Source organism: Centroberyx gerrardi, chromosome 17, assembly GCF_048128805.1.
Source record: "Centroberyx gerrardi isolate f3 chromosome 17, fCenGer3.hap1.cur.20231027, whole genome shotgun sequence".
Classification (NCBI taxonomy): Eukaryota; Metazoa; Chordata; class Actinopteri; order Beryciformes; family Berycidae; genus Centroberyx; species Centroberyx gerrardi.
Window position 1 is genome coordinate 3,206,384 of NC_136013.1, and position 19,455 is coordinate 3,225,838.

The window sequence follows — 19,455 nt, forward strand, 5'->3', positions numbered from 1 at the left end:
TTTATCTAACAAAAGCTAGGACATTTTGGTCACAATTCACAATTCTGTCTGACATGGATTATTATTATAATTTTTTGCATAATTTACAATGTGTTTTGAAAACTTTTTAGCCAGCTGCTAAACTTTTAAAACCACAAATACGCCATGGGACTCTAAAGTATCTGTATTTGTTTTGCTATAACAGCTGACTGTACACTGTCTCACATTTGTTGACAATGCTTCATGAACCTGAGGCCAAAGACAAACCACTGAACATGAAAATTAAAATGGCCGGACACAGAAAAAACGGTTTTCCTCAATTCCCCCAAAAGGTTTAAAAAAATATGATATGTGGCTTAAAGCTGCCTGGCTCTCTTTTCAGCCTTTTCAGCACGCCACAAAACACAAAGCAGCGCCGGCCTGCTGAGGGCGTGGATGGACAGAACGGTGAACTTTGACACCAAATGTTGATTTTCAGTTCTTCTTTTCAGGGTAATTTCCTTGTTTAATTATTGGAAGAAGCCCAGAGGCTGCATATAATCATTAAGATTATATAAAATGAAATTTTAATAATACCCGCGGGGGAAATTGGGTAATTTCATAGTCAAACTGCATTACATTATCACAAACATTTAAAACATGATAGTGGAACTGTGTATTGGAAATGTATTTTTTTCAGATTTCACACATGTTGAGAATCACTGTCTTAAAAGTCAGGTGTCATCGCAGGACCAATGATCCGTACCTGATGGATTTTCTTCTTCTGCTGTCCGGCTTTAAAGGAGGGCGGGTCACACTCCTGGTCCAGATCCGTCGTCATGAACTCCTCGATGGTCAGCTGACTGGTGGGCGTCTCCTCAAACTCCACCAATCTGATCCGGGAGAACGCAGGGCGAGAACGGGGGAATATTGAGATAAAAATAACCAAATAAAAGTAATAAATGAAGATAAAACAGATAAAAATGTGTCATTGCAACTGATGATTTAGGACAGCAGCATTTTGTAACTTTGTGAACAAATGTGTTACACAGTTATGCACAGTTAACTTTTTGCGCGGCATAAAACTACACCCCTAAAAAAAAACTTCACACCGTTCAGAACGAGATAGCGTTTTCTCTGTGGAACTTCCAAGTCAAAAGCCTGATTTATTTTCCACCCACCTTTTTCTAAGCGTAGATTCACACACCTTCACAACGTTGACGATTTCTTTGATGGTGCGGCGAAACTCGTGCATACGAGCGGCGACCAGCAGAGCTGAAAACATTAAAAAAAAACACACACGAGGATGAGATATAACTAACAGGTACAAATCCTTTGATAGGAACTGAGCCATTTACAACACTGCTGCTCCTGGCCTCCCAAAATATTGTTTACCCCCCCTATCTGATACCATCCGCCAAAAAAAACCTTATATAACAATACACAAACACAGAGAAATAGAGCTAAATACAAGAAAAAAGTAACATTTTAGAAGATGTTATTATCTGAGATGTTTAAATGAACATTGAGTAGTTAATTTTTTTCCAAAATTGATATATATATATAATGTTTTTGGCCACAGATACATATACATACAAACACATGCACATATATATCATGATATCAAGAAACAGGACGTGACAAAACACAAATTTTGTATAGATTTCTTAATTTTGTATATATTTTTTAAGATTGTTTTTGAGCGTGTCTCCTTTACTTGCAGGTGCACCTTCCAGAAGAGATAAGAGGGGGAGGGGGGGGGGCACCTGAGCCCGCGGTCCGCCCCCACACACAACAACACAGTTTTAAAAGGGAGTAACAACAGCACTAATATTATGCAATAAGTTGCAGTGCGAGCCTTGAAGGGGAACAGTTATATAACCGTCATTAGACTTCGCCTCGCACTACAGCCTGTTAAAAGATAGATGCATGCTACTACTTCTACATGCACACTTCCAACAGCCTTCAGCACTGAAGCGGCTGCTTTTAGCTCCGCCGTGGACTTTCTCAGACGTTTCACTGCTGTCGCCCAGAAACCACGTAACTGCAAAGCAAGTTTTTTTCTTCCTGAACTGAGAGTTTATACGGTTATTTGTGCGTTGGCGGAGTTTCATAACCTCTGTGCCTTTGAATCCTGTTAAAAAAATCCAAAAGTATAATCTCAAAATCAATGAGGAAACGAGGATTTCTTCTGTGCTAAAAGAAAAAAAAGTTGTTATGCAGATACATGGTTTTTGGTCCGTCAACAGCAACATTTGCATCATATTGGGGAACAAACTTTTCCTTCTTCCATCTAAGTGTATCCTTTTCAAAGATTTATGATAAGCACTTAATTATTCAGGCAATGCAGCAGAGGAACAGAGAAAAACGAAAAACTAAACTGTGAGCGTAAACGTACACATGGAGGGAGGGGAGGGGAGAGGGAGGGGGGGCTGCCGAGTCGATTTCGGGACATCTTGGCTGGTAATGCGTCTGAGCGGGACGTATTCAGGTTGACAGACGCAAATAGGACAGAAGAGCTTGGAAGATCAGTTGTTTCATATATTCCACACCACACAAGTGAATATGGATGATGGACAGGATGGGAAATAAACACCAGTCACCAGCCGAATTCTGGTAAAACTGTCTCGCCCACCGGTCTCTTTGGCAGGTAACAGTTAATCAGGTAATCAGTTAAAAGCCCTGATCTATTTTGAAAACCTAACTGGCTGCTAAAACAGTCAAAGTGGCAGGTGAATTTCGGGTTATACCTGCCAAACCTTCTGTCTCCTGCCCTTACAGTTCCTAATATGTCTGGATCACAGTGTTACTGACCATATTTAGCCTCCGTTTAATGTGTGTGCGATACATTATTGATCCTTGTAGGGATCTCCTCGCCTGCCTCCTGCAGCAGGGTCAGAGGTCAGGTCAACACTGCGGCAGGGTGGACATTCGGCGTCACGGGACATGAACCCTGGTCATCCAACTGAGGGACGGATCTCTCTCTAACCACAACGTCCCGCCGCCCAAATTAAACCGTCCAACCTGAAAGATGCTTACTACACTTAAGATGGCAGCTCCAAAAGGCAGCGAGAGGTAACCGATAACTTCAATATCCAGAAATCCCTGAGCGGTGAGGTCAGTAAACGTCTCACAGCTCGCTCATGTTCACCAACCGGCCGGTCTGTGATGCTTTATACCAAAGAGACGAGAGAGGAGAAGATCTAACGTTGGTGAGTCCAGCTTTCTCTCCTGCTGTTTAGGAGACCTGACACCAGAATTAAATTTGGCGAATACATGACCTCAATAATGGGGCGCTCTTCTCTGTTGCAGCCCCACTTTGTGATCAAGGCTGATGAGACAGGTGTATTTTTAAAATCTTGCCTCGTGCAGCTTTAAAAATGTATGCATGCCCTTCTTCAACAATACAGTTAAACACATTCGTACCTGGCGGCTGGCGGTAGAGCGCGGTATTAACGTTGCCACGGTTACCGGATTGATTTCCACTGGGTTCGTCCGTGCTAAAAATGTACGTGCTCTCGGCACTGGAAGGTTCTCCGGATAAAAGTGTCCAGAACAGCATGTTAGGTTGTGTTACTAATGCTGATGCTGACTGAGCAGCTGAGGTTGAAGTGTGTTGATTAAAGGAAGCTTGATGGAAGATGTGAAGAGAGCAGAGAGCGTTCATCACTCTCCTAACTAGAGGTCGGACAATAACCGGTATTACTGTACATCGTGGTAAACAACAACAGTTATGACACCGCCACTATTGTTTATTACGGTTTTATTTTCCCAAAAAGGAGAAGCCCTAAATTGTTAAATAAATTGTTCTATTCATGTTGCTGACTGAGCTAAAGTGGATGCAGGCCAGTAGTAGTAGCACTTTATTTGAGACTCATTTTACTTTATTTATTTTGATTTAGATGCCGTTATTTGGATTTTTATTTGTGTTGTTTATAACGATCCTTACAGTTTCTATAAGCTAAACGAGCATTTTATCATTTTGTTTTTTAAGAAAAAAGTCAAATGTCTTGTAATTTATATAATAAATTAGTTTTTAAGTAACCGAAGCATATAACAGTAATATTTTTTAAAGTTTCCATAATTTTATTCATTATTGAGATGATATATATCGAGAAATTTTTATATCGGCACACTTTCGTAACCCAGATTTTCCCCAGGCAGGACAGGGATTGGAACCAGCAACCCTCTGATGCCCAGCCCGCCTCTCTAACCTTCAGGCTCCCCCGTCATAAAGAATCCTCCACAGCGCGGAGATTAGATGTTTTATTTACCGCCACCTCATCTCACAGCTACCTGCTCCACAGAGTCCTGACGGCCTTCGTCCCGTGTGCATCCAGTCCCTCTTCATCCTCTGCACCAGCCTCAGCGCCGTCATGGAAACCTCGTGGTTCTTCTCCCCGAACTCCAGCAGCTGGGCGAAACGGGGAATATACAGGCAAGGGTCTGGTGGAGAGAGGAAAACTTTTGATTAATTACAGGAAGGTTTACCAAACGCATGTGTTCTTTTTCAGTATGTGTTCACACCAAGCAGTGAATTTGAACTCTGGAGCGTTTACTCCTTTAGTTTGGTGCGTTTGAGCAGGTGAGAACGCCATTTGAACTCTGGTCGCACCAAGCAACAGCACAGAGACGCCTGAAAATGTGAGTCTTGGTCCTCTAACAAGAGAACTGCAGTGCGGTTTGTTACATAATCCAGCCAACTACAGAAAATGACCCCAAAACACAAGGGATTATGGGTATAAAGAGACAGATGTTGACACCTGATAGCCAGCAGTTCCTCATGCTACAAACCGCAGCCTGGACTGATGCTCATATTCAGCTGTTTCTTCATGTGTTCTTAACTGGTATGAACACCATAGAAGAAGAGACAGACAAGTCCATCATGCTTAGCTAAAGTTAAAGGCACTGGAATCAGATTTGTTTTGTCTCTAACCTGCAGGACGACAGGTCACCAAAACTCTGTCCAATAAACAAGCTACTTGTGAGTCATGTGACTTTTGTTTACAAGCCCTGGTTTGCTTCTAATTGGTCAGTGTGAGCCTGAACAAACCAAATTCAAAAGTGCAACAAGGTCAACATTCCCACTGTGGTTCAGACCAAAGAAAACAATCTGTAGGTGTGACCGCACCCTTGACCAACATCCTGGTTCAAGTCCATACAGCTCATACACTCATTCACACCTGGGAGCCTCCCAGTACAACCAGTCTCCTGGCTGCTAATGGGCTCCAGTGGAGAACTTGGGGTTCAGTATTTTGCACCTCGACGGGCTGCTGCAGCAGGACGGGCCGTTTCTCCCTCACTGCCCCCGTCCAGGTTTTCTCAGCTGGTTAAAGGATTTGAACGGGCGTCCTTCCAGTCACAAGCCCACTCCTCTAACCTTTATGCTTCTCAAATGTCTCTGAGAAGCTTCTCCACTATAACATATCATAAACTTTATGGAAAAATACTTTCATTCTGCTGAGTAGAAAAAAATATCAGCACCACCTGCTTTTGCCATGAAATGGACTGGCAGCCGGCCAGTTTGACTTTTCTGTACTAAAAACTATTTCGCCGGCTTAATTTACTGGAGAAATTAAAAATCCTCTTTCCGCTGTAGCCAGGAGACAAAAAGTGAAGTTTCGTGCCCCGGCTATAACAGTGGAGTCAAATATCTTTGAAGTTAGTGAGTGCATTTAGAGAGCGGCCCATTGGAAAGCGGGTAGAGCCAGCTGGTAATCAGATACAGGCAGATCCCTTCCCCCTGCACACCATGTAATGATACGTCTGCAGAGCGGGCCATCGCCGCTCCAACTTTTACTGTAGAGTCTATAAAAGCCCGGCCAGGCAAGATCTCCCATGAAAAATAGATTCTTAAAAAAGGAAAAATCCACCTTCAGACCCTCTTACACTGTTATATATCATCAATCTGTGACCTTCAATGCATTCCAGGACTTATTTTTTAGGATGAAGTGTTGTAATTTACCCAATTTCCCTCAACCTGCTTCGTCTACTTCTACTGCAGTTAGTGATTTCCTACGTTTCCCAGAATGCCGTTCGACAACCCCCCCAAGAGAAGGGGCGTGAACTCGCTGCTTTCAATCACAGGTGAGAGTAGAGGCGTATAAATAGCTTGAAAGTGTTAAAACTTTTGTATTTATGCCCTTTTTTGCTCTGTGAAGCACACTGTGATGAACTTGTTTCATTTAAAGAACTTTCTGAGAAGATTTGAGGAAAGTGTGCTGTAAACCAAATCCATTACATAACCTAGACCAAGAGTTAGCCTTGAAGAAAAAGCAGTGTTTAATGTCATGATGAGTTCACGACAGACATTCAAGTCTGCTGAATCACATCAGATGCCCACTGCTTTCATTTCAGACACAGACACGGCCAGTTTCAGTCACTTTCTATTCTATTCTATCTTTCTATTCTATGTTTAATCACGATTCTGATGACACACAGGGAGTAATAAAGTGTCTGTCTCTCTATACGAGATAAAATGAAACTTTAATGCTGCCTGTGGGAAAATTGGGCCAATGCAACAGCAAGAAAAGGATATGGATAAAAATCTATCTATCTACCTATCTATCCATCCTATGAGGTAATATATCAGGTTTGGATCACTGTAATTATTTGTCTCATTGTGAATGTTGTGAATGCCAATCTATAATTTGCAATGGTTATTTATTTTCAGCATTGTGAGTTAATAACGTGAAACAAGAATTATGGCATTAATTTCGTAATGTATTCGCAGCATTACTGTTGTAAAATTTATAACAGGGTGGTTTTTGAACAATTTCGGGGTAAAACAGATTAATAATAAGCTTCGCAATAACCGGGAAAACTTTGTGAAACGCACATTTCTGGGAGCAATGCATTAATCTTGTCAAAGCTAGAGGATGAGCGTTGCTGTGAATTAGTGTTTACCAACTTTGTAGGCGGACTTAACATCTTTAAAACATAAATTCACAGCAGCCTACACGCAGTAAGCAGCACCAAAGTTGATTTAAGTTATGAGGATAGGGTCTTTTAAGGTGAAAAAAGCATAAATATATTATTTTTGTTTATACTGAAGTATATATCAGAGTAAGAAGTATCAAGTTATGTGAGGATAGGGCCTTTTAAGTGGAAAAAAAGCATAAATTAATGCAAAAATATATTAGATTTGTGTTTACGTAGGTGGTTGTTTGCCTTATAATGATCACTGGAGAGTCATAGTTTACCACCATGTCACTGGAAGAAGAATATGGAAACATTCATTAGAGAGAGAGAGAGAGAGAGAGAGAGAGAGAGAGAGAGAGAGAGAGAGAGAGAGAGAGAGAGCGCCCACCTCAACTCAATTTATGACTAACTCTTTATAACTCTTTATAATGTAAAAAATCATTGCATACGTTAAATATATATAACTATAGGGTCTTTGGAGGAAAAAAAAGGCATGAATTTATTGATTATTGTTTATTTTGGGGGATGTTTTGCCTTGTAATGATCAAGGACTGAAGGGTGACAGTTAACCCCCATTATTTATTTATGTGCAGAATATTATTTCCCACCTTTTCAGGCTCACATAAATCATTATGACATAAAATCACAGCACATATCATATCAAGTAGTATTCAACTGGTGTGACTTGTGTGAAGCCAGAGAGGGAAAAAAACATGAATTTATTGATTTTTCCTTTATATTTTGGGGTCGTTTTGCCTCATAACGCTCCCGGACTGGAGGGTTATATTATATTATACCGGCCTTTCTGTTTACCACCTCATCTAATCAGCGGGACAGTAGACGGGAACAAGAGGCCGGTGACGCACTCTGCGGAGCCGCTGGGGGAGGCGCTTCCTGCCTCCTGACGTCACCGCTGTGCGTAAATCTGATTCGTCCGCAGCGAGCCTGGGCGTCCGAGGAGATTACAGCGAAAATAAAAAATAGACCAGACCTTAAAAACTCCCGACAAATGACTATTTACCTCGGATGCAAACGGCCGCCGCGGAAGATCCTCCGGCCTCGTCTCGCTCGATAGTCGCTTCGGAGAAAAAAAGAAAGAGATATCTGGCAGGATTAACGCCGACGGAGAGGAGGGGAAGGAAGGATTTATATGCCAGCTGCGACTATCCGGATTACCGTTCGCTGAGAAAGGGAAAATAAACGACGCTCCGTGGACATTTCTCCGTCCAGAGAGGATGAGATGACCGCCAGGAAGGAGAAGAAAAAGTATTTTTGATCGAAGTTGGGAGGGGAAACGGGACTCCGCCGGACGGATATTTTGATGTTGCTCTTAAAATTGATCCGGGGTTAGTAAACTTCACTGTCGATACCGATTTAAAGCAGCAGTTGTAGGTGTCAGATTCACACAGACAAGGTTGAATTCGCCGCTGAGTAACGTAAACCAGCAGATCTGCCCGTTGATTTCGGTTTTACCGGGACGAGAAGAAGAGCGGTTGTTTGTGCCGATGCCAACGGCAGACTGCAGGTTGCTCCATCATGGCCGGATCATGAGGTGTTTGACTTATCTACTCTTGCTTCCAGAAACACTGAAAAAGTCCAAAAAGGTCGGCAAGCACCCGGGCAGGCTGCCGGTATGTTATGAGATCCTGACCCTGTCCCTGACGAGCAAGAAGCAGCAGCAGCAGCAGCAGCAGCAGGAGGAGCAGCAGAAGAAGAAGATGGCTGCGGAGTTGTACCCCGCCGCCAACACCAACACCAACCTGGCCAACGGCACTACGGTAGCGGACACCGAGAAGACGAAAGACGTGCCGGTCAGCCGGTCCAGCAGCGCCGCGACCACCCCGACCACCCAGCAAAACATCACCAACAACAACATAGACCCACCCAGCTGGCAGTGCAGCCACCCCACCTTAAGAGAGAGGTAACTCCCGACTAAATATCTCTCCTCATGCTGCAAGTCTGTAGGAAATGTGAGAAGGAAATGTAAATACCACTACAAGTCCCAATAGGAATATGATAGAGGCGCCATAGGAGGTAAAAATGCCATAAAATGCAATAAAGTCATTATCAACTGACTTCTAAAAATCACAAATACACTAAAAGTCCTTATAGGAATATGTTAGTTGATACCAAATGAGATAAAAACAACACCAAAAAGTACAATAAGAAACTCACTATCGAGTAGCAGGCACACAACAAGTCCCTTTAAGATATATATTATAGAGATTTTACTTAAAGGAAAACTACTATATCAACCCATGTTGTTATATTATCCTTATACTGTACAGGTTGCATAATCCCATAAATTTCAGGATGCACGCGATGTTTCCTCTCCAAGTCAAACACACAGCGTCGCCAGGCAAATTCAGAGCTATAAGAGAGTGGGAGGGTTTGGATATTATATAATATACTTGACGGCTTATTCGTGCACCTTCTTGCTTGTAGGAATGCCTTGATGTTTAACAATGAGCTGATGGCTGATGTCCACTTCATTGTTGGACCCTTGGGGGAATCTGAGAGAGTTCCAGCACACAAGGTAAAGACATTTTTACCTCTTGTAAATATATATATTTTTTTGGCTATAAAAGCACAGACGCATACAAAAGACAGTAGAGAAGCTGACTGCATCTACACAGAGTGATATGTATGTTGTACTGTCTGTTAAATGTCTTGATAAGTCGCTTTAAACTGTATGCAAGGTCCTGTTTTTCCTGTGTTACTAGGGAAAGTTGTCGATGTCTCTGCACCAGTGCCACTGAGAAAAAAAAAATACTTGTGTGTCTTGAACTTAGCGAATAAGAGGTTGCATTTGTCACTGATGCATCTAACGCTCCCTCCCTCCCTCCCTCCCTCCCCTGCAGTATGTGCTGGCCGTGGGAAGCTCGGTCTTCTGTGCCATGTTTTATGGCGATCTGGCCGAGGAGGAGTCTGAGATCCATATCCCAGATGTGGAACCTGCTGCTTTTCTAATTCTGCTGAAGTAAGCCACTCACCATCACTCACATAACCAACCAGAAGGAGAGATGACAAGCACAGTCAGTGTCACTTCAAAGCATATTATTACTCATCCAAAGCTAAGCAGAGTCGAATGCCAAAATGCTGGGAGCGCCAGAGAGCCGTGGCAGCAGCACAGTGCTCTGTAATTGCTGGTTTTCTCAGCGCTCTTTGTTCAACTAGAAACATTTTTTTTTTCTTTCCTCATCCAAAGCCTGACAATTTTCTTAGGGGGAATATATGCAGACTAGAAGATATAAATAGCCTGCCTTTGTTGCTCATTCAATAGCATTGCCTAAGCCAGCAGCATGGACTGTTGCTTGTTATGCCTTTTTGAGAATAGGGTTGGATGTGTCAAGTCATCATACAATCCCCTTTGGAAAAAGGGGGGGGGGGGGAAGCGATCATAATTTCCATTTTACATGTTTTTGTTGGTATGCCTTCCAGCGATACAGTAGGAATAATACTAGAGACAGGAAGAGATGAACAGTTCCCGAGCGCTCTTAAAGCACTCCACGTCCCTGTGCATGCTGGGAATATTAGTTGTTGATATGTCTCTCCACCAACGCCACCAAAACAAATGTCTGTACGTCTGCTGTACTTGGCGGACAAAGTGATTAAGAGGCTCTTCTCCTTCTTCCAGGTACATGTACAGTGATGAGATAGACTTGGAGGCGGACACGGTGCTGGCCACCCTGTACGCTGCCAAGAAGTACATCGTCCCCGCGCTGGCCAAGGCCTGCGTCAACTTCCTGGAGACGAGCCTGGAGGCCAAGAACGCCTGCGTGCTTCTCTCCCAGAGCCGCCTGTTCGAGGAGCCCGAGCTGACGCAGCGCTGCTGGGAGGTGATCGACGCCCAGGCCGAGCTCGCCCTGTGCTCCGAGGGCTTCTGCGAGATCGACCTGCAGACGCTGGAGATCATCCTGCGGAGAGAGACCCTCAACACCAAGGAGGTGGTGGTCTTCGACGCGGTGATGAGCTGGGCCATGGCGGAGTGCAAGAGGCAAGGCCTGGGGGCCACCACCCGCAACAAGAGAGACGTCCTGGGCAAGGCGCTGTACCTGGTGCGCATCCCCACCATGAGCCTGGAGGAGTTCGCCGACGGGGCGGCGCAGTCCGACATCCTGACACTGGAGGAGACGCACAACGTCTTCCTGTGGTACACGGCGGCCACCAAGCCCAAGCTGGACTTCCCGCTGGCGTCGAGGAAGGGCCTGGCGCCGCAGAGGTGCCACCGCTTCCAGTCCTCGGCCTACCGGAGCAACCAGTGGCGCTACCGCGGCCGCTGCGACAGCATCCAGTTCGCGGTGGACAAGAGGATCTTTATCGCCGGTCTGGGGCTGTACGGGTCGAGCGGCGGCAAGGCCGAGTACAGCGTCAAGATCGAACTGAAGAGACAAGGGGTGACCCTGGCGCAGAACATGACAAAGTTTGTCTCGGACGGGTCGAGCAGTACGTTTTCGGTGTGGTTCGAGCACCCGGTTCAGGTGGAGCAGGACGCGTTCTACACGGTCAGCGCCGTGCTGGATGGGAATGAACTGAGCTATTTTGGCCAGGAGGGCATGACGGAGGTGCAGTGTGGGAAAGTGACATTTCAATTCCAATGTTCCTCAGACAGCACCAACGGGACTGGAGTACAGGGAGGACAGATCCCAGAGCTTGTGTTCTATGCATAAGCTGCACTACACTGGTCTGGACTGCTGATGGAAGACTAGGTTCATCCCTGCCTCCCAGCCTTCAAAGTAATGTAGCATTAAAGACACTAGAGTAATGTCACACTAAATGGCCTGGTTAGTTCTTTGAGAGACTATTTTAAAAGTGAAGGAAGCGTTGTTTTATCTTATTTAATTTAATGTTATTTTTTAATTTAATTATTGGGTTACACTTAACGTTATTTGCTCTGCTGCCTGTGTTAAGGGCTGTGGCTGCTGTAGAAACAACATTAGTACAGCGCTTTGTGGTTATGTAATCAAGCTGAGCTCCACAACTGGAACAAGTAGGGACTGCTTCAAATTGTGTAATTGCAAGTCTATACAATGTTGTTACTATAGTCTGGGCAGCAATATTACACAAGAGCAAACTTTATGTATAGTGTTATGATTAAAAATGCAAAAAGCAGTACCTTGTAAAAAAAAAAAAAAAAAAGTTGTTTTGCACTTCAGAGAGGACGGCCGCGGCAACCTTGTGTCTTTTGTAAAATACGATTTAACTGTTAACAGCTTGATGCTGTTAAAGCCCAGATCTGTTCTGTACAAGAATGCTTATAAACCTGATGAAAAAAACATAAAGGTTATAATGTGACTGAAGCCACAGATGTCACTTCTTCATCATTACGGTGCCTGTGTGAACTGAGGGGAAGCGGCTATTTGAGGTGCAGCAGCGCCCTCTAGTCCCACCAGAGAGAACTACACCTGGGTTTCACTACACATCCATAAGAGCAGCTTCAACATCCAAGTGAGACTGAAAGTGGATAAACAGTAAAAGATTTACTTGATTTTAGCCTTAATTAGACCAATCAGGCACACTCAAAATTTAAGATTGCAGTGAAAATCATGCCAGTTTTCTCAGATGCTTTCTGAACCTGAAAAATCAGCCGGCTTTTGTGGCTCAGTGAGAAGATTATGGGTCCAACACTGCCAGAGTGAAGTTATTCCCTGTGTAGTTCAATAAGATGAGAATGGCACCAACACTGCAAAGGTGTGGGGTTCAATTTCCACTTGGGATACAAATACCAAAAACGTACACACTCATTTTACTCTAATGCATAACATAAAGGCAAAGGAACTTAACTGAGGAAATCTTGTATTGTGAATCCACCAAGAGAAGTGAGTGTAGAGTGGGGTGAAGGTGAGGTCGGTACCTATAGCCGGGGCGTTGATGCACAGCTCTCTGGCCAGGACCAGGAACGTTTTTCCCAGGACGTACACGTTCACCTGCGGAGGAGAAAACAATGATTTAAAAAAAAAAGGGACGAGAGCAGTGATTTAAAAACTGGTTATTGATGGTGGGGAAAACCTTGTACATGAAGTTTTGGTCACATGATTTGGATGTTAACATGATCCTGTATGTCCTGAGTGAGTTTAATGACTCCAAGGATCATAACACCCATTCAAAATGAATTATAGGATTAGAATAATGGCTGAACATCACTCTGAAAATACGTCAGTTTCCCCTCAACTCAAAAGAACTTTTTTGAAGATGCGTGTTTTTCTTATAACAGCAGGGAAATTGCAAAGGATGATGTGTGTTTGAGAGAGTGAGAGAGTGAGGGAGAGAGAGAGAGAGAGAATATTGGGATCCGACACGACAACATGGCCGCTGCGTCAGCATCAGGTTAAATGCTCCAGTTGCGTAATCGACCTGGAGGTTGCAGAAAATCTCACACAATTTCAATATGTGTGATTAAAAGCTAAGCTCTAGCGTTATTTGCGGGGATGTGATTTATTTTTTCCCAGGTCTTATATAGTGTCTTCAATTCACAGCTCCCATTAATTTCTAATCGCAATTTCTATCACCCATTCACTCCTCCACCCTCTCCCCACACACACACACCATTTCCCTTCTTTTTTGGAGCCGTCTTGACTGCTTGCCTGTATCTGGATGAAGGGTCTGGCTCACTAATATGATCAGATGATATTGGCCTTTCGCAGGTGTATCTGCGCTGACATTCGTGTCACTGACAGGAATACAAAAATATGACATTTTGGCACAGAACATGATTGTCACTGACTTTTTGAGGTGACCTGATCACTTCCCTGTGTCAGAGAGGAAGGCATGAACGATTTCTCTCCGTACTATTATCATCCAATATTGGCTTTTCACAGATATCTGCATCGCAATTGTTTCACCAATAACATCAGCACATAAAATGAGATTTTGGCACAGTGACGCTGGTTATTCTGATGACTGACTGAACTTTGAGAACAAAAGAACAATTTAATTTGAAGTTTCACTCAAAAATGAGTCATGCACCAACTGAAGAATGGGACATCTGCTCTGACTAAATGACTGCTGGCATGAAAGTAAAACTCCTTACGGTTTATTACGGCCGTTATTATTCATCTTAAGACCTTTTGCTAACATAAAAGTAACATTTCAGATTATATAATGCCTTGTACTTTTGAAATAGAGTCGTGAACATCAGGTCATTTTTTCATAAAGTCGATATAAAGTGTTCTGGAGTGAAAGCCTTCAATTCGAAACACTCTCCCCGACTATCGCTGTGTGTGTTTTTTACAATTCTGGTCGAGGATTCGGTCTCAGCACAGGATCTGCTGCAGCAATCCCTTGTGCTGTCGAACTAAGCCCAGCTCCAATCCAGAAACCTGGTTTTGGACGTCAAAAAAGAAGGGAGGAAAGGGGGCGTTGGATGAGGCAGAGTGTGTCACGGGGGGTTATCAAGCTGGGCGCCTCCCATCACAGATGTTTCATTGTGTTTTACCCACAACACCTCCAGAAGGCTCAGCAGTAAATTCTGGCATCCCCCCTCCCTCTCCTCTATATAAAAGGATCTACATCATGAATCATGTTGAGTAACAAAACCACAGCGGCAAATCCTTCCCCGCACATCTCTCATTTTCTTCTTCATGAATTCTCAGTATTTACAGCCCAGAATTCAGTTTGAGTCGGGTCTGGTCTGGAAGCCAGGGGGGGGACGGAGGGGGGAGTGAGAGCTGCGGGATCAGGTCGTGATCCCGGGTCAGCTCTCTCTCTCATTCCTCCAGACCGACGCTCCAGACCTGCGGGGGGGGGGGGTTTGGGTCCCTGAGCAGACAGACGGACTCTCGCTCTCAGCCCCCTCCGGAGTCTGGAAGGCCGCAGCCGCTCCCCGGCTATTCTGGGAGCCGGAGTCCGCTCAGGAATTCAAACACAAAAGCAAAAAAAAAAAAGAAAAGTTGTCGGTGGTGGAAATGGGATGAGGTGGCACTGGTACCGTCACTTCAGATTAGGACTGCACGGTTATGGCTAAAATGAGGATGACGATTATTAATGATTATTAGTTTCATCTAACTGAGGAACAAAATCAACATATTTGCAATTTCCAACTACAGCTAAAGTACATTTTAAAAGGAAATTAAATGTTTCGATTTTGCCGATATTCCCCAGATTATTAACTGTGGAAACTAAACTCCTGATAAATGACTATACACAAATTTGGGGAACAAAAACGTTTGAGGGACAATTATTTTGCTGCACATTTTGCACTTTAAATCAACATCTCAGCAATTTCCAATTACAGCTGAAGTAAATCCTAAAGGAAATGAAATGTTTCAATCTCGCCGATATTCCCCCGATTATTAACTGTGGAAACTAAAAGCGTGAGATACGAATAGAAATGTTTAATTTTGCAGAACAAAAACTTTTGAGGAACGCATTTTGCATGTTATATCAACATGCATCCGCAATTTTCAAGTACATTCTGAAGGAAATTAAATGTTTTAATACTGGCAATATTCCAAGATTATGAGAAACTCAAGTGTATAACTGTGCATGATTCATTTTGCTGCCCCAATTGTATGAATGAAATTCACTGTTGAGTATCTTTATGCATTCAAGCAGCATGGTATTTAGTATAGTTGAACATATATAATGTCCTGTCTGTAGATAATGAATCATCTCATCTGAAAAACAAGGACTTTAATCGTTCTTTTGTCTGCCGATTTGAATCAGTACGACTAACAGGATGCTTGAGTCTTTCACTTAATTACTACTTCAAACTGTCAATAGTGGAAGCACCAGGTGAAATCGAGCTCTTTCCCACTGCAGCGCTAAGTGGGGCTTTCCAGGTCCGGGGTCGAGTCAGACCGCTCTACCATCAAACGCACCGTGCGGTCGCTTGATCCGGCGAGGCCGAGTCTCCACAGGTGGACGCGAGAACCGGAGCTTCAAGGGGAACGGCGTTCAATTTAAGGATTCCTAGACGCTGTTCCTACAGGTCGAGGGCGGGTCAGACAATATTCGTGAACATAAACAAATCTCCAGAAAAGCCAGAAAGCAGAGAAGTGACACTCAAACCTGTGATGTCATCAGGTATGGAAGTACAAAAGAATAACATGGGAAAGATGGTAAATGATCAATACTAGGGTTCAACTGATATGGGTTTCTGAAGGCTGATACTGAAAGATTTGGTTCAAAGCTGCTGATAGACGATATTTAAGCCAATATTCAACATCTTCAAATCTGCCCATTTTCATGCCATTCAATGTTTCCTTGACAGTGACTTTGTACCAAAACACATTAGCCTGATGAGGCCAAAATAAAAAAAAAAGGTAAACTGAGACCAGGTCTTGCTGTGTTTTGGATTTCTGGAGTGCTGCTATCAAACGTTCCTCATGGCTTTCCTCATATTCAGTGTTTTCCCTTTTTTTTTTCTTCTCATCAGGGTGGAAAAGCCTCTGAAACAGCATTTACACCATCATGTGACACTAAAACTCTCCACTGAAACACAGACTGATGAAATTGTTTTAGGTAGATTAGCAGCTCTTTAAGGCAGGAAGACCCCCCCTAGTCAACAGTTGGGGAAACATTATTGCCTTTAAATAAAGAATTTCCAAAAAACATTCTGAGCAATTGAATAAATAAAGTGTTCAAAACCTTATCCGAGGTGGACAACACTGACTGGCCAAGAGCTGATATTTAATAAAACGGCAATGTCAGGGCCGTCCTGGTGGGTCAGTGGGCTCAGGTGCGTACCGCGTAAACATATCATCATCCTGGGTTCGAACCCGGCCCAGGACCTTTGTTACATGTCTCCCCCCTCTCTCTCCTGTCTCTCTCTGTACTGTAAAACTACCACAATAAAAAACAAAAAAAAAGCCAATGTCAGTCCAACCCTAATCAATACCATTATTCCACTTTAGTAACTTTATGAGAGCAGGCACAGACATCCATTAGCTACCCACCCCCCACCCCACAACTCTACACACACACACACACACACACCCTCACTCATCTAAATCATGTAAGGCAGTACAAGTGCCCTGGGTGGGGATCCATAAAATTGGGATTGGTGGAATATCACCCACAGCAGCAGCAGCAGTCTAAATGCTGGACATTAACCACCAACCCCCCTCCCACCCTAAATCCACTCCCATCCTCCACATGCCTGGGTAGGGATGATGGGGGGTGGGGTAGGTTGGTGTGGGGGTGGGGGGTGGGGGGGTGGGGGGGCGGACGGCTCCTCAAGGACAGCTGGGAGCATAAAAATAAAAGCCCTTGACCAGCTGTGACTCTGAGAAATGTCCCGCCGCCACCGCCACACCCCTGACTCACTCTGAATCGGCAGCCATTAAATATGCAGACAAATGGAAGGGGTTTCTAAATTTACACTCACACACACACACAGCTTGGGTTTAATTACAGGGGTGTGAGTCTACACGATGACTACGGGACCAGGCGGTTCAGCACAGATGCAACATGGTGCTCATGGTCAGAGGTAGGGGTGTGTGGGTGTGTGGGTGTGTGTGTGTGTGTGTGTGCGTATGTGCAACAGGGTTGGGCATCGACATAAAATTTGAGAAATTCACAAACGGGATTTTCTTCAAACTCTGAAAACGTTATCTTTTTCTTCAAAAGGCTTTTACATCCTATGGTGAATGGAATGAATGAAAACGAATGGTCAATCATTAACAAAAAATATAAATAGCAGTAATGTAAAGTGTGGAAACTTACCTGCAGAAGATCACTGAGATCCAGCAGCATGTCTGAGGAGCGAGTCAAGGCAACAAAACCAGATAACAGACAGACTTTAACATACTTTTCATGGTTTGTTTTAGTCTAATAAGGCGCCAGATGGACGAGGTTTTTTACATAAGACACTGCAATGAGAGGAAGAAAAGTTTGATAATCACAGGAAAGTATTTGAAAGTTAATTTAGTTTTCTGCTCTGTGACCGATCATCTTATCTGACACACTGAGTTGTCCTGATTTACTGACAGTAAACCCTCATCTGATACTCCATGCTGGTCAAAACAAATGACAACTGAACCACTCAATGACTACAAAACTGAACTTTTCAACTACATCCATCTCTCTGTCTTCTACTGTCACTGTTCATAAACCACAAAGTGTTTCCCACTTTAAAACTTGCATTACACTCTTTGTAGCCACATTTGACTTCATATAATTCCTGTTAGTTCATGCAATATTCAGATTTATTTTTACCTGGAAGTCTTAAAACCTGTTGAACTGGAAAGCAGTTTGGTTTTCACCACACAGACACACACACACACACACACACACACACACAACATTTATCCACCGCTTATACTAAATGACTAGAGCTATAAGGGCAACTGTGGCATGTTGTGTAATTCTTTGTCAGATTAACTTAAATAACATTAAAGTAATAATCTGTGATATTTTAATATAAATAAATGTGTGTTTCTGCTTTACTCTGTTTTGCTGATGTAACTCAACACAGATTCAACCTATATCCAGTTCATAAAGCTTTTCCACTGTCTGTTCTAACCAGCCGGTGTCTGGTCGCTCTTTCCTGGGAAAAATCCTCTGCCGCACAGGAAGTGATGCGTTTTACGTTTCCTGTTTGTTTGGAATAAACAGAAGAAGAAGAACTGGGTAGTTAGCATGAGCAGCGATAGATAGCCACCATGGCTGAAGAGACAAAGAAAAGAGAAACTCAAACTGCATCAACAGAAAATCCAAGCTCCGCCCACACTGTTTGATTGACAGGTGATCTGTGGGAAGTGCAGTGCAGAAACACCACAGACATGAGGCTGAGCAACAAAGATGGAGACTAGAAACAACAATCTGATGGATTACCACTTTAAATCAAGACCTTACGCTAAATGAGGATGATGAGAAAAGAACTGAATGTCTGAACTGAACTGAACTGTCTCTATGGATCCCATTTGTTTAGCATTAGCAATGACTGAATTTAGCTAGTTTCACATGGTTCTTCGACATCTCTCAACTGCATTAGATGAAAAGCCTCAAGCCTGCAATAGAGAAGTACAAGAGGAAGAACTGTCACAACTTGGTCTTTAAACCAAAGTGCATGAACTGGAAATAACTAGAAAAGGAAAAAAAAAATCAGCTGCTCCTGGAGGCTGAAAAAACTTTAATTGATGCAGTAAAAGCAAAGTGTTTCAGCAACATTTCTTTATCAGAGTTACATGATGAAGGCACAAAGTTACGATGTAACCCTGATGAAGGCATGCTGCTGACACACTTTGCTTTTACTGCATCAATTAAAGTTTTTTTTTTGAAGCGTCCATCAGCCTCCAGGAGCAGCTGAATTTTTTTCCTTTCCTCCTCAAGCCTGCAGTCTCACATAAACATCCAACTGAATGTGCTTTAAGTATTTTTACGACGTCAGACCTGTGCAGTCGACATGGTGATACACTGACAATCAAATAAAACGAGCTGAACACAATCAGCTCAGGCAGGTGTGAGAGTAAATATAAAGTGACACTGAAGCATCACCTCATCACCTCTGACCTCACAGCTCTTCTAAATATACTGACGGACCTGTCGCCCGCCCTGCTGCCACCTCTCCTCTCTCTCTCTCTCTCTCCCTCCCTCTCTCTCTCTCTCACACACACACACGTCTGCTCCACCAGC

The 19,455-nt window shown here is 43.5% G+C and overlaps 2 protein-coding genes across 3 annotated transcripts in view; one reads left to right on the top strand and one right to left on the bottom strand.

Moving 5' to 3' along the window:
• Positions 1–19,455, bottom strand: part of brf1a (BRF1 general transcription factor IIIB subunit a) — a 100,253-nt gene that overhangs the window by 62,665 nt on the left and 18,133 nt on the right. Inside the window, exons 5-9 of the mRNA XM_078289488.1 lie at positions 17,545–17,576; positions 12,734–12,806; positions 4,255–4,404; positions 1,140–1,233; positions 725–851 (exon numbers count right to left, since the gene is read on the bottom strand). Coding sequence (XP_078145614.1) covers positions 725–851; positions 1,140–1,233; positions 4,255–4,404; positions 12,734–12,806; positions 17,545–17,576 — 476 coding nt within the window. The remainder of the gene's footprint in view (positions 1–724; positions 852–1,139; positions 1,234–4,254; positions 4,405–12,733; positions 12,807–17,544; positions 17,577–19,455) is intronic.
• On the top strand, positions 7,895–12,174 carry LOC139917085 (BTB/POZ domain-containing protein 6-B-like). Of its 2 annotated transcripts, XM_071906122.2 has the most exons (5): positions 7,895–8,225; positions 8,461–8,800; positions 9,325–9,415; positions 9,741–9,859; positions 10,517–12,174. In XM_071906122.2, exons 1-5 carry the CDS (start codon positions 8,201–8,203, stop codon positions 11,547–11,549), a joined length of 1,608 nt encoding a protein of 535 aa, XP_071762223.2. In that variant the 5' UTR covers positions 7,895–8,200; the 3' UTR covers positions 11,550–12,174. The 2 variants fall into 2 exon arrangements, with proteins under 2 accessions (XP_071762223.2, XP_071762222.2); XM_071906121.2 differs by having other exon boundaries at positions 7,895–8,800.